General features: G+C 52.2%; 1 protein-coding gene across 1 annotated transcript in view; it reads left to right on the top strand.

Moving 5' to 3' along the window:
- Window positions 1-381: 381 nt before the first annotated feature.
- The window catches only part of CNGB1 (cyclic nucleotide gated channel subunit beta 1), a 30,369-nt gene continuing 16,352 nt past the window's right edge, over window positions 382-14,398 (top strand). The window contains 14 exon segments of the mRNA XM_071757145.1: window positions 382-1,607; window positions 3,966-4,196; window positions 4,894-4,955; window positions 5,621-5,674; window positions 5,790-5,931; window positions 6,162-6,204; window positions 6,316-6,394; window positions 6,484-6,565; window positions 6,966-7,005; window positions 7,277-7,427; window positions 7,533-7,608; window positions 7,795-7,831; window positions 10,921-11,095; window positions 13,961-14,141. Of these exon segments, the coding sequence (XP_071613246.1) occupies window positions 4,098-4,196; window positions 4,894-4,955; window positions 5,621-5,674; window positions 5,790-5,931; window positions 6,162-6,204; window positions 6,316-6,394; window positions 6,484-6,565; window positions 6,966-7,005; window positions 7,277-7,427; window positions 7,533-7,608; window positions 7,795-7,831; window positions 10,921-11,095; window positions 13,961-14,141 (1,221 nt within the window). The 5' untranslated portion in view covers window positions 382-1,607; window positions 3,966-4,097.

The raw sequence follows: 14,398 nt of genomic DNA, 5'->3' as shown, positions 1-14,398 counted from the left end.
CTGGGTGTGCTGAGAGATTGTCACAATCCACCCTGTGGGAGATGTAACTTAGGTGCTCTTTAAATGTACCCCACCATACCTCTTGTAGATTCAAACTTCAGGAATGTTGCTTCTTCAACATTTCTTCCCTCACGCTCCCCCCTATGACACTTTTGTTCTGGGGTAGCTATTATCTGGCCAGCATTCCAGGCTCTCTTTGGGAGACACTCACTGCTGGGTGAGACCCCTCACCTGACATTCCAGCCTCTGTTCTTATCAGGTCCTAATGTTCAGTCCAACATTCCACTTGCCAGTTGTTGTTTGAGGCAAAAGACAATTTCACTGAATGGATCCTCTCACAGATTAATCTGAGATTTTTATTTCTTTTTTTCTTTTTTTTGGGGGGGGGGGAGGGGTGCTGGATCATCTCCTGCCCCGGCACTCAGAGCCTTGGCCCCCACAGCCAGGGGATAAAGAGACAATATCCTGGTGGTGGCCATCTCTGGGCTCATCCTGCTCCCCAGAGCAGGCTGGGCCAGCAGAGCAGTGGCAATGGCTGTATGATAATGTTCTGTATAATCATGGCACATGCATGCAGGGCTTTGGCACATCCAGGAATGCTGCTTGTCTCACTCGCCCCTTGGAACAACTGGGGCTGGAGGTAACGTGAGTGGCTGAGGAGACGAAGGGCTGGACGGGCCCACCCTGGTGCCAGTGTGCCAGTGGGTGCTGTGTTAGCTGTGGGCTGAGGGCTTGAGCCCATCCTTAGGAGGAGGAAACCAGAAGAGACAAGGCTGCCCAGCCTGGGCTGGGAACCCTGAGCTCCTCTGAGATACCTTGCTATTGTTTCCTGCTGGGACAGGGATAGCTCTACTGGCTGAAATCATTGGGAGTAAAGAGAGAAGAACTGAGGCTGGGTGATGACTTTGGTAGGCATGAGGTCTGGGAAAGTGTAGCAAGTGCCTTTGGTTCATATTTCTGCCATTAAAATCGGTGGCAAATGCTGAGCTGTAAGCAGTCATCGTTCCACTGTGAAAGGTAGCTCAGAAATACAGGAATGCCTTTCCCTTGGCTTCCTTAGGCCCAGCAGGTATGGAACACGATGGGATTTCGGAGACTGCTGCTCTGTGCCTCAGCTTCCCTAGTTGTGAAGGAAAGCTGCAGAGGTGTTGAGCTGGGACCAGGCAGGTTGGGGACTTGTTGCTTGGGGCCAGGGACAGATGAGTCAAGCTCTGGCATTGCCCCAGTTTTGGCCAAATACAGGAGCTGGGGCTGGACACAGAGTCGTGAAGCTGTGCCTGTACCAGGATTCTGAGCAGAGCTGAGATTAGGAGAGGTGGAAAAGGCTGGAACTCATGCAGGGCCAGACGTAAACGGATCAGGCAGCAATTGGCAGGTCAGCAAGAGGAGGCTTAGCTCAGCCCAGCACAGATCTGCTGCCTCCTGTTCCAGATCCTCCAGGTTCTGTGGCAGAGCTGCAGGTGCAGAACTGTGAGTGGAGCACCCTTGGACATCACCCTCGACACATCACCTTTGCACCTCACAGGATTTTAGCAGCCCAGTTGCTGCTCCTCTCTGCATCCTGCCCATGCCTGCATGACACAGGAGATTTCCCTGGGCTCCAGTTGGTGAGTGCCTGCTGGAGTGTTGGTGGCTCCAAGGATTTTGAGGATACTCAAAGATACTTAAATTTGGGGTTTTCTTGCTACTATACTGTATGAAAACCAGGCTGGCTGCCGGGAGCTGGGGCATTCAGGACAGCTGGGTTCTGGTAATCCCATTTGCAAGTAGTTCTGAGCTAATCCCTGCTGAGCCCTGAGCAGATTGGGGTGGGTATGAGGGGTCAGTGTGAGCTGTGGTGGCCAAGGGAGCCCACACATCCCTGGGGGTAACTTGGTGAGGAGGCGGCAGTGAGTGAGCAGGGTAAGTGGCAGCAACGGAGGTGGGGGAGGCAGCCAGGGTTTCTGCAGGGCCACTTTTGCACATTGGGGGAGGATTTGGTGCTCTTAAGCAGAGCTGGAGGATGAGCTGCAGCAGGGAGGCAGGTCCATGGTGGGGGGAGCAATGTATCAGGTTTGTGGGGCATGATGATGCCAGGGTGGTGGAGCTGGATAATGTGGAGTGTTTTGATCTCATGCTTGAGAGGAGGGAAAGGCCACAGTACTCCCTGCTCCAAATGGGGATAGCAGGTCTGGGTTCCAATTCTTGCTCTGGCAGACTGGGAGCCTTCCCACTGGCCTGAGCCCCCCAGAGCTGGGATGATGGGCACAGTCTGCCTGTGCCTGCAACACCAGCCAATGCCATGGGTGCTATCACAGCCACATCCTGACTCCTTATTCCTATTTATTCCAGCAACTAGTTGTTCTGGGGACTCACAAACATTTCTGTCCATCTGTTCAGATGTGCCTGAGGAATGGCCCCAGCCCTCCACTTTTCTTCCAAGGCCAAGGACAGGCTTAAGCCCTAGATTTTTACAGCTTTATTGAGGGAGGACGATACCTTGGCTGACATAAGGGGCTTGTCCCAGCCCCAGGGGGTACTTCTTTGGCCTTGTCTGGGCTCAGCAGGGTATGTTGACCCTGGGCTTCTTTAGGACTGGGGAAGGTTCCAAAGCATGTGTGGGAATGATGCTGTACTGCACAATGCAGACTGGTTTTCTCTGCTGTTCCTGGAGCATTCGCAGCTCCTTAATCTCTTATTCCCAGTGGTGGATGAAAAGCAATTACTGAATTGGTTTCTGGTCATTTGGCCTCTTGGGAGGTTTTTTACATCTGCCCCATCTCACTTTGGGGATGAGGGGTTATCTCTGGGAGAGCTGAGTCTGCCTGTGCTGGGGGCTCAAGGTACCATGTGGGGTGGTGCTTCAGTCACATCGAAATCCACTCCCTGGGCTCACACAGGGAAAGAGCCAAGAATGCCTGTCCCATTGTTCAGGAACCTCGGCTCATTAAGATGCCTGTCTTTGGGCAGCCTCTGATGAACCACTATGGGGGATCTGAAGGTGTTCTGCATGCTCAAAAGCCCAGTGAGGGGTTAATGCAAAGAGTCTGGGTGCTGAGTGACCTCCAGCCTATAACCTACTGCTCTGTTGGCCCAGGACCAGGATTAAAACTCCAGTGTTGTCTCCTGGCTGGGATGGATGGAGCTCAGGGATCTGCTTTCACTTGCCCTTTGTTGGCATCTCCTGCCTGCAGTGCTCCTGAGCCCCTCACTGAGCAGAGTGGGATGACTTTGGAGGGGTCTTTTGGGCAGAGCAGGGCTCTTTGGAGGCACAGCAACAGAAGATGTCCCCAGTCTGAGCTGGGCAAGAGCCCACAGCCTCTGTCCTCCCCCCAGTGTGGGAATGTGCAGCATTGCTGGGCTCACTGGTGTGGCATCTCAGCCTAGAGCCATACCAGGAAAGAGGTGGGATGACTCAAAAAGGCTGAGCAAACAGAGCTTGAACAAGTGAATCCCTGCTTTGCTGCATCTTATTTTTACCTAACCCATCACCGTCTCAGCAGCCACAGCACATCAGCACTGGAAGCCTTCCTTTGCTGCACTCCTGAGGGGCTCAGGCAGGACCCTGCCCCAGGAACCACCATGGTCCTGGGCTGTGGCTGCAAGGTGACGGAGCAGAGCTGTGTCCTCAGGACAGCATGAGTTGTTATGCCTGTTGGGACCTAGACTTGCTTATAAACAAATTCTGTTCAAATGACTCGTTTTTCATCTTTGAAATGAAAATTGAGGAGGAGGGTAGAGAAGCCTGAGCAGAGTATTGCAGTTTCTATGATCTGTCTACTACAGCTTCCCAACTTCTTGCTTGACCCCAGTCCTGGAGGGTTATGTGAAACCCCCCCTGAATGGCCAATTGTATTTAGGAAAAGCTACTTTAACTGAGCCTGCCAACTCAGAATAGAGGGTGTAGTTTGCTCATAATAATGGTGAGGGCTTGGGTTGGGTTGGGTTTAGTCTGGCTGTGCTGTAGTTCTGTGTTTCCCAAGCAGACTGTGGGAACAGAAGGACCACGAGGCCCTTTTTGGGCTGCCTCAGAGACAACGTGAGCAGCTGGTGTCACCCAGGGAGCTGCTGGTCCCTGGCCTGCTGTAGACCCCTCCTTGCTACCTACAATCACTGGGATGCTGGGCTGGATCGAACGGGTGGTTCCCCAACCCCCAGTACCCCATCTGACAGAGGAGACACCCCTGGCCTCTGGACACAACCAGCAGCTGGCTAAGGTGAGCAGGGAGGCATTTTTCAGGGTACTGGGGACTCCACAAATGCAGTCCAGAGATGCCCTGCACTGTGTCACCCAGGGATGCTTTGCAGCATCCCCAGAGGGATGGGGCCCAGGATGTATCACCCCTCTGAGCTGCAGGGAGGCAGCAGGAAGGGTGGGGAGTTCCTGGGGATTTGCAGGCACCTTTTTTCCAGAGGAAGACACAAAGGTGATCTGAGGATTCGAGTACCTCTGCTGAGGAGACAGGCTGAGAAAGTTGGGGTTGTTCAGTCTGAAGAAGAGAAGGCTTTGGGGAGACCTTAGGAAACGTTCCAATACAGGGACTACAGGAAAGCTGGAGAGGGACTTTTTGTAAAGGCATGGAGTGATAAGACAAAGGAGATTGGTTCCAAACTGTAAAAGGGGAGACTGAGGTGAGATATTAGGAAGAAATTATTCCCTGTGGGGGTGGTGAGACACTGGCCCACGTTTCTCAGAGAGGCTGGGGCTGCCCTGTGCCTGGAAGTGCCAAAAGGTCAGGACAGGGCTTGGAGCAACCTGGTCTAGTGGAAGGTGTCCCTGCCCATGGTGTGGGGTGGGACTGGATGAGCTTTAATGTGCTTTCCAACACAAACCACTCTGATTCGATGATTTAAGCAGGATTGTAACAGTCCCCTGAACCTCATTCTGACCTCACTTTGCCTTTTACCCTGAAGGGACCGATGGGACAGGCCCGTGGCCCCGGGGATGCTGCTGACAGCAAACAGACCATGGGTAAGTGGGTAAGGACCCCCCAGCAGGGGAACACCTGGCTCTGCAGCAGAGCAGCCATCCCTTCCTGGCTGATAAACCTGCCTGGCACAGCCTGGGGCCTGGACAAGAGTAGTGATGAGACCTTTTCTCTTTTTTCCTTTTCTCTCTTTTCTCTTCTCTTCTCTTCTCTTCTCTTCTCTTCTCTTCTCTTCTCTTCTCTTCTCTTCTCTTCTCTTCTCTTCTCTTCTCTTCTCTTCTCTTCTCTTCTCTTCTTTCCCTTTCCCTTTCCCTTTCCCTTTCCCTTTCCCTTTCCCTTTCCCTTTCCCTTTCCCTTTCCCTTTCCCTTTCCCTTTCCCTTTCCCTTTCCCTTTCCCTTTCCCTTTCCCTTTCCCTTTCCCTTTCCCTTTCCCTTTTCTTTTTCTTTTTCTTTTTCTTTTTCTTTTTCTTTTTCTTTTTCTTTTTCTTTTTCTTTTTCTTTTTTTTTCTTTTTTCTTTTTTCTTTTTCTTTTTTCTTTTTTCTTTTTTCTTTTTCTTTTTTCTTTTTTTCTTTTTTCTTTTTTCTTTTTTCCTTTTTCCTTTTTCCTTTTTCCTTTTTCCTTTTTCCTTTTTCCTTTTTCCTTTTTCCTTTTTCCTTTTTCCTTTTCTTTTTCCTTTTTTCCTTTTTTCCTTTTTTTCCTGCTGCCACTGAAGTGGAAAAGAAAGTGGGATTTGTGATCCCGAGGACCCAGGCTCTGTGTTTGAGAGGTATTATTCTCGCACCCTTCAGCATGCAATGTGGTTTGTGTAGGATTTTGCATTCAGATGAGGTCTGGATACCTTGATGGGGGGTCCCAGACTGACTCTCCCCCTTCCCTGGCAGTGTGGGGAGCAGTGTTCTGTCCTGGCTCTCCCAAGGGCTGGAGAAGGTGATGCCTCAGGCTGTCCCAGCCCTGGCCCCAGCCCCAGAGATGCTGCAGTCACTTGGAAAGAGTTTCGAGTCAGGCACAGATGTTTCTGATCAGGTATGTGACAGATCTGGGCAACAATCTGAGGATTTGGGCCTCTAGCTCTTTTGTTATCTTTTCTTCTGTTCTTTTCTTTTCCTTTCTCTCACTCTCCCAGAGCTAACTGGGAGCAGTACCCTGCCCTGTGTGGACTTCTGTCCCACCCATCCCTGGGCAGTGTGCCCTCCACGCCTGGCAGGATGAGCCCCTCAGCTGCCAGGCAGGTGACAATCTATTTCCCTTTTCAGACAGAGGTCCAGGTGGTTGAGGAAGAGGAAGAGGATGTTCTGGGTATGTTCTGGGTATTACCAGTGGTGCTGGTGCTGTTGTCCCTGTGATCTGGCTGATGGGAACCCTGGAGCAGTGCAGATCCCCATTCCCCTGACAGTGCTCTCCTTGCAGAAATAACCCCCTTCGACCAGGAGGATGAACTGGATGACTGTGAGCGTGAGGCAGTCTCAAACATGGGCAAAGAAAAGTGGTGGGTGCCTGGGAAGGCTGAGTGGGGAGATGCAGGAGGGCAGAGAGGCACAGACTGAGCTCCTCAATCATGGTCACCTCTCCCTGCAGGGGAGGAACATGGGTGCTTGGCTGGATGGTGCAGGGCTTTGAGAGGATGCTGCCACAGCCAGAGGTGTTGAAAAATCCACAGGTGAGCACAGAAGGGGGGGTCAGGATGCTGCTGAGCTGAAGTGAGAGCACAGCAGGTTTCCAGTCCTCATCCCTCTGCACGTCTGTGTGTATCTGTGACCCTGGGGAGTAAAACTTGGGGGAAAATCAGCGGAACAGAGAAGATAGACTGGGGACCCATCATGATGCTCCCCGGCCTGCCCCTGTGCTGGAGGAACCCTCAACAAGGGATGTGCTGGTGCCAGCAATGCCAGGGGCTTCTTTAATTACTCTTGTCAGGGAAATGGGGCTGAAACCACAACAGAGGGTGTGTGGGTCTGTGCCTCTGGGTCCTCTGAGGCTGGTGGACATGCCCACCTGGGCTGGCATGGGGCTGCTGTCACTGCTTTGCCGTGTCCATTCATCCCTTTATCCCTCTGCAGCCAGAGCCAGAGGAGGAGAACTGCGAAGGCACAGTGGGAGGTGAGCTGTCCCCCTTCCCTGGTGGCCCTTCCAGAAGGGACAGTCTGCTGTACCAAGCTGACTATGTCCTGGCATCATAGCACTGCCCCATTGTCCTCCTCACCTGTGTCCTTGTCCCAGGCTGGGTCCCCAGGGAACAAGCTGCCAGGGAGGTCCCCTAAGTCTGTCCCTCTGTGGGAACTGACCTTCCCTTGCTTGCTCCCCTTCCCCAATGATTTATAAGATGACCATTGCATTGTCAATCCCACTCCTTCTCAATAAACCTGAGCAGGCACAAAAGTGTTTAAAACCCAGGAAAAGGCAAAAAACAGCACTTCAGCTGACCAGAGCATCTCGGGAACAGTGAACCTGGCAGCAGCCGAGGAGCCACCAGAGCCAGTGGCTGCTGTCATTCCTCGGTCCCTGGCTGTGGATGGCAGCAGGTAACTGTGACAACATCTTCTGCATAGGTGTGGTAGCCAGTGGGATGGCTGCTGTGAGAGCAAAGGCTCCAGGAGAGGGGTCTAACGGGCACTTCTCATTATCAGGATGTTTGCCTGGTTGATTCAGGGGCTGGAAAAGGTGATGCCACAGCCAGTGACCAAGGAGAAACAGGATGCACAGGTATGCTGTGGGCTGGAAAAGTGAGGGGTGTGTGAACATCACACCCTCAGCAGGGAGGGTGTCCCCTGCCATATGGATGCCACCACCTCAGTGCCAGCATGTGCTATGGTTTGGGCACGGTTAGGGTAAAAATGTAAGCTTTCTGAAAATATTCAGTGTCTCACTGCTCCCTTTTCCTCCTGGCAGGGAGCGGCTGCAGCAGCATCAAGTCCCATGGGAGAAAGTAAGTGACTGTTCCATCTCAGCATGCCAATGGCTTGCCAAAGCCAGGAACTGGTCACTGCGGAGAGGGGCCACTGGTCTGCTGGCACCAGTGGGGGAGCCCCTGAAAACCCCCAGGAAAGCCACCAGAAACTGTTTCTGTGTGAGAAGCAATAGCAGGTTTGAGGCTATGGCACAGGCTTGGTGAAACTCAGGCCCTGGGGATCCCTGGGTGCATTATTCCCACATCCTGGGCCTGGGTTTGGAGGTCCATGCAGATAACGAGGTCTGTCCTTGAGCTGTGCCAGAAGAGGTTTGCCAAGCTGGTGGGGTTTGGTCAAAGGCTTGTGAGGCAATTCAAACCACTGCCTTCATCACTTTGTTTGGCATGTTTGCTGCCAAGCTGGAGAGCATTTGCTGAGGCTGGTGTGAGATGCCTAGGGAAGTACTTAAGGAAAACAATCCTGGAGTCAGAGGTGTGAGATGTGAGTCTCTGGGGGAACATGGAGGGTCTCTCACTGCCTGCACATGAGAGGGCAAAAGGGCAGCCAGGCTCGGCTCCCCCTGCCAGCTATATCGCAGGGTACCAAGCAAAACAGCCTGAGAGCCACAGCCACCTCCAGAGATGGACCAGGCAGGGGAGGTGTCACACAGCCCTGGGCAGGTGCCAGGCCTGGGATGGAGAGGCTGCTCAGGCCACAGGAGCCTCTGATGGCAGCAAGGACCTGCAGCAGCACCTGGAGCTGTGCATCCTTCCAGGGGGAGGTTACTCCTGCTAAGCCAGCAGCCACTTGGTGGGATCTCAGAGTGGGAAATCCTGCAGGAACTAAGCAGTTTCTCTGCTTATTTGTACAAGACGGAAACCTGAGTGCTGCCGTGGACCTTGGAAGGAAGCAAAGCCAGGCAGTTGCATAGGGTGGACTGTGCTGCAGCTCTCTTTGGTGCCTTGAGGCATCTCAAGGACCAATCTGCCTAAGAAAGAGAGTCATGGGGCCAAGCAAGAGATCTGCCCTGGCATCAAACTGCCAGCACACTTATTAATGTTTTCCTTCTCCTTTTGTTTCAGGGGGCAAAGGGGCTTAGTGCTTCTGAAACAAATGGAAAATGAAGACAGTGGCAGGCCAGCCCTTCCCGCAAGCAGATGAGACCAGCCCGAAGAGAAGCACAGCTGGGGAGGAAAAGTAAAGGGGAATCTGAAAATGGTCTCTAGCTCCTTCCCAACCAGGGCAGAGAGGGACCCAATGCTGGCTGTGTGTCCCCAGTCCCAGGGCTGTCCCATCCTGGCTCCCTCTTGGCTCTGTGAATCGGAGCTATTGGTTGTGCAGAATGGTGTTCATGAGATGGGAGCCACCATTTATAGAAGGGTAGAGAAAACATTTCTCAGGACACCTCAGAGGCAGAAAGCCTCTTCCTGCAGCCTCCCAGCACCCCTGGCCTTCTCAACTCCTGAGACATCCAGCTGAAGCCCATAGGCTTCTTTTAGTCGACTTCTGCCTCTAAGGTGTAACATTATGAAGCTCTTTAAGCTCTCACCAGCTTCTTATTGCTTTTCATCTACTGACTGTTTCCTCCCAGCAAGTGGAAGGGGCTTGGGTTTGCAGCAGCAAATAGGCAAGTAGGTAGGAGCAAAGGGTTAAAAACTTTTGCCTGGGCTCTCCTTACAGGAGAACTCACCCCAAACTCTCCTCCACAGCTGTGGCTGCTCTGTCCTGATGCTCTTCAGGTGCAGCACTGGTGGCAGTGGCCGGAGCGTCCTGGCAGGGAAAGGATCTCTGGCTGTCCCCAGATCAGAGCCAAGGCAGGTGCCTGCATGCCAGGCTGTAGGTACAGATCCTGGAGTGAGGGAATGGGCTGGGGGCACCTTCAAAGCTGATGTGGTTAAACCCCACTGCCATTGGCAGGAACATCTTGTCCCTGTTCAGGTTGCTGAAAGCCCCATCCAACCCAGGCCTTCAACACTTCAGTGACAGGGCAGCTACAATTTCCCTGGTCCACTGTTTCACCACTCTTATCTGTCACTGCAAGCCTTGGTAAAATGTCTTTCTCCATCTTGTGTATAAAACCACTGGATACTGAAAGGCCATGACAAGGTCATGCCTCACTGCATCTCAGGGCTGTCTGGGCAGACATAATGATATGTCATGAGCCAAGCAACTGGAGATCCCTCCCTGAGTTCATATTGAGTTCCGCTGGTACCAGGCTACAGTGTATTTGCCCCCTTTTCCTATAATGTATCCAGAAGTCACAGTGTGTTTTAAAAGCCATCTCTCTTATTGGTGCCCTACATTTTAATTAATGGAGATCTTGGGGGAAGCTAAAGGCAGCACGGGCACTGTGGGGTGGGTAAATATGACACAGAGCCAAATGTGGGTTTGTTTCCTGCCTTTCTGGAGTTGAATGTGGACTTTGTTGAGTTTTGTTGTCAGGCATGCCTCAAAATAAACTGGTTTTACAGTATGTGGATGTGCTTCCTCCTCCTGTTTCTCTGGCACATACCTGCTGTGGTAGGATGGGTACCCCTGGGACAGAGAGAGGGCTGTGGTAGCCAGACCCATGTGCTTTGCTTTGCAGATGGTCTGACAGACTCCCCAGTCCCTCCAGTGATGCTGGGAAACTGGGAGGCATGCAGGAAGCTTCCCATGCTGTGCCTGGGGGAGTACAAGGAGTGAAGGCAGCCAGGAGCCCAGGGTGCTGCAACCTGGGTTTTGCCTTGAGTCTCAAGCTGCAAAACCAGGGCCCTGGGGCTGGGCAAGCACCAGGTTTCTCTCAGGTTTTGCTAGGGGAAAGGCTTTAGGGTTCTTCTTCCTGCAGGAGAGGCAAAATGGGGCCTGGGGACAGGCAGAGTTGTCTGCTGTGCTCACAGAGAAGCCAAGAGGCACCTGTGTGCAAAGGCTTAGAGTTTTCATAAGTCTTAACACAAAATGGTAAATTTTCTTCTTCCAGCAAAAGTGTACTAGGCAAGCACCTAGCACAGGTTGGGGGAGTGGGGCCACACAGGTCTGTGCAAGCTTAGAGGTGCTTTGGGCCACACACAGGGAGCACTTCTATGGGATCTGCCCTAGCCTCCTGCAAATGGGCTGAGAACTTCACCACCTCCCATTCCTGTTTCAGTTTGTGTTGTCCCTGGGGAGCCCAAGGAGACCACCCTCATCCTGGAAGAGATCCATGACTGGGCTAATGAAGCCACATGCAAGGTGGTGGCCTGGGGACGTACGGCTGACCTGGTGGCAGATGCTCACCCCCTCTCCCCCATAAAGGAGGAGCCTCAGGAAGAAGAAGAAAACAGGTAGGAGAAGGGAGGTGCTGTTGATGAGCAGCTCCACACACTCTCCAGCCACCGGCAAGGTGGCCACATGTAGCAGATGGTGTCCCTGGGCATCCCTCACTGCCAGCACTGATGGTGGAGCTGGCACTGGGCAGCTGAGGTGACAGTTTCCAAAGAGAGGGGAAAACATGTTTGAGCAAATGGTCTTTCCTTCTGGTGCTGAGTGGTAGAGCCATGAGCACAGTGCTTCCCATTGCCCTGCTGAAGGCTTCATGCTCTGCTTTAGGCTTCCCATAAGTAGATTTTGGCCCTAAGGCAAAAGGGTTTGGACCCCATTCCCATCCAGCTGCCATGACGTTAGGAAATGGTGGTTTTGCAAAAGAAGATGAAGTCCTCCTGGGGACCGGGAAATGCCTTCAGAGCTGAAAATGGGCTGTCTTGCAGCACAGGGGTTGGAAGTGTTCCTGAACACAGCCAAAGGGTTTAGGAGCCACCCCAAAGCTCTCCCTGTGCCCCGTGCAGGGGGGTGAGTGCAGTCATCCCTGTCTCCAGCTTGGGCTATGCTCAACTGTTCTATGCTCAGAGCCCTGCTGGCTCAGCAGAACTCTCTTCTGATCATCCAGAAAACACTGAATATGCTACAAAAATATTTTCCAGGTATTTTTCCTTAGTATACGGGCATGAGAAGCTGTGGGCAGCATGCACGGCCTGGCCTGGAGGGTGGGTTCATTAACAGGGGGCTTGGGGTCAAAATCAGGAATAAGTAACCCCCTAAGCACATGTTCTTCCTGTGCCACAAGGGGAAAGAAGAATCTGAAGGCTCAAAGAGTCTGATTTTGTATTCCCAGACCTTTTCCCATTCTTTCTCCTACCCGCCTGGGGCCACAGGTTTTAGTGTGCTGTGAATCAGTGCTCCTGCTGTGCCTCAGAGATGTTGGCTGAGGGATGGAGGGAGAAAATCTCTGGCCACAAGGTTGTGGAGATGGGCAATGAGGCTCTGGCAAGCTTTTTGGGTGTCACCTAATGAGCACCAGGCTGTGTTTGCACTGCCTGAGCACCGGCAAGGAGGAGGAGAAAAGGGAGGAGGAGGAAAAGGTGGAGGAGAGTGTGGGGTGAGCTCCTGTTGCTTTTATGGCTTTGCTGGAAACGAGCATGAAGGCGGCTGTTGTGTTAGCTGTGATCACACCCTGCAGAGGCTGAAACAGCTGCAGGGGAGCAGCTGCTCCCGGTGGAGTGGGTGGCTAAGGAGGGAAGCAGTGGGGAGGGGGAAGCAGTGGGGATAGGGAAGCTGTCGGGAGAGGGATGCTGTCGGGAGGGGGAAGCAGTGGGGAGGGGGATGCTATCGGGAGGGGGAAGCAGTGGGGAGGGGGATGCTGTCGGGAGGGGGAAGCAGTGGGGAGGGGGATGCTGTCGGGAGGGGGAAGCAGTGGGGAGGGGGATGCTGTCGGGAGGGGGAAGCAGTGGGGAGGGGGATGCTGTCGGGAGGGGGAAGCAGTGAGGAGGGGGATGCTATCGGGAGAGGAAAGCAGTCAGGAGGGGGATGCTGTCGGGAGGGGGAAGCAGTGGGGATGGAGATGCTGTCGGGAGGGGGATGCTGTCGGGGGGGGGATGCGTTCACAAACCGGCTCACCCCAGGGCTTGCTGCTGACGCAGCACTTGGTGACAGGCGAGTGTCTCCTGGTGACAGAGGCTCTGTCTCCATCACTGCTGCCAGTAGCAATCGCAGCCCTTGGCCATCCCCCTCCTGCATGATCTGATGGCTCAGCCAAGCAGAAGCACCCAGCTCATGGAGAAGGTCCCTATTATTTAAAAATCATATTCAGGGGGGTCAGGGGAGTCAGAATTATATGGAGTATTACAGAGCTGAATATAAAGACAGAATTATGAGCTGTACCTGCAAATGCTACTTAATACAAGTAGGTACAATTTTACATTTTTTCTTGTTGTGGGAAATAGCCCAGTTGCTGTCACCTGTTGCAGGTAGGGATGTTGGTCTAGATGGTATTTAGAAAAATCTTTCTACTTAGTTTAGTGCTTTGCTCTGATTTCAGGTGAGATCAACAGGAACAGATTTATTACCTAGTGCTACAGGTTTAATCTCTGTGAATTCCTGTGAAGTAGATGAATTTTCAGGAAGATGCTGAAAACTCAGCATTGTTCAGTGTTAAACTCAGATATTTTTATTTCTTCAAAATCTGTTCCTGGAGCTCCACTAAAGAAACTTGAGCTTCAGTTGTTGGGTGCAGGATGTGCTGCTTCACCCTTCAGTGTGTTTCTGTTTGTGGAAAAGGAGAGATACCAGTGGCTGCTGGAGATCAGATCAAGATGAAAAGCCTTGCAGTTTCATTGGAAGGGAACCTGACTTTAAAAAATGGTAATGAGGGAAGAAATTATTACGAATAATTAAAAAGAAAGCTCGGAAAATTACAGATTTTCAAGACATGGGGGAAAAAAAGAGAAGGACTAGTCACTGCTTGTTGCATAGCTCTGATGTGTGTATGGTCCCACCAGAGGTACAGAAAGATATTTTTTCAATTTTCATGCATTTTGCCATCTTAGATTTTTTCATTATCCCCAATACCCACTTTGCATCGCTCACCAGGAAGGAGCAAACCAGGATATGAGTGCACAGAACATTTTAAGGCATTTTTATTTTTTGGTTGTAAAGGATTATGTGTTCTGGGAGTGTCTTGCAGAGGCAAATGGGTGCTGAGATGGTGGCTGCTTGAGAACCTGCAAAAGCAGGCTCTGCGTTTTTTATCTCCAGGTAATTTTAATTATGCAAACAATTGTTATGCAGGAGAAGCATACTTGATGTGATGTCCCCAATGCGCCCAACCTTAGAGGGCAAAATCAGGTGCATGTCTGTTTTTTCTGTGCCTGCAGGCCTTACCTCATCACTGAGGCTGGGGATGAGGCCCACTTTGCAGAGGAGGCTCCCAGGTTTGAGCAGCTGGAAGAAGATGAGATAAGTGGCCTGGGAGGTGCTTTTTTCCAGGTACAGCATCACTCCCTGCCTGAGCTCAGGTCTGCACTGTGCAGGACACGCTGGGGTTTCAGAGCAGTCTGAGGGTACACAGCAACCAGGATGGGCACTGGAAATGTAGCCCACTGAGATGTTTCTGCCTCTGAGCCTGAGAGTCCAACTGTACATGGCAGGAGGGATGTTTTCACCCTCAAATACTGTCCCTGAACTACAAGCCTAGAGGCTGGCAAGTGGTTATGGGACACTGGCCACCCAAACTGTGGTCATCCAGCTGCTAGCCTGCTCTTTCTCTGTTGGAGCTGGGAATTTTCTCCTTAAAATGGCTTTTTTTTCATTTG

Source organism: Heliangelus exortis, chromosome 13 (assembly GCF_036169615.1).
Source record: "Heliangelus exortis chromosome 13, bHelExo1.hap1, whole genome shotgun sequence".
NCBI classification, from domain to species: domain Eukaryota; kingdom Metazoa; phylum Chordata; class Aves; order Apodiformes; family Trochilidae; genus Heliangelus; species Heliangelus exortis.
This window is presented reverse-complemented; position numbering and strand designations above follow the sequence as displayed.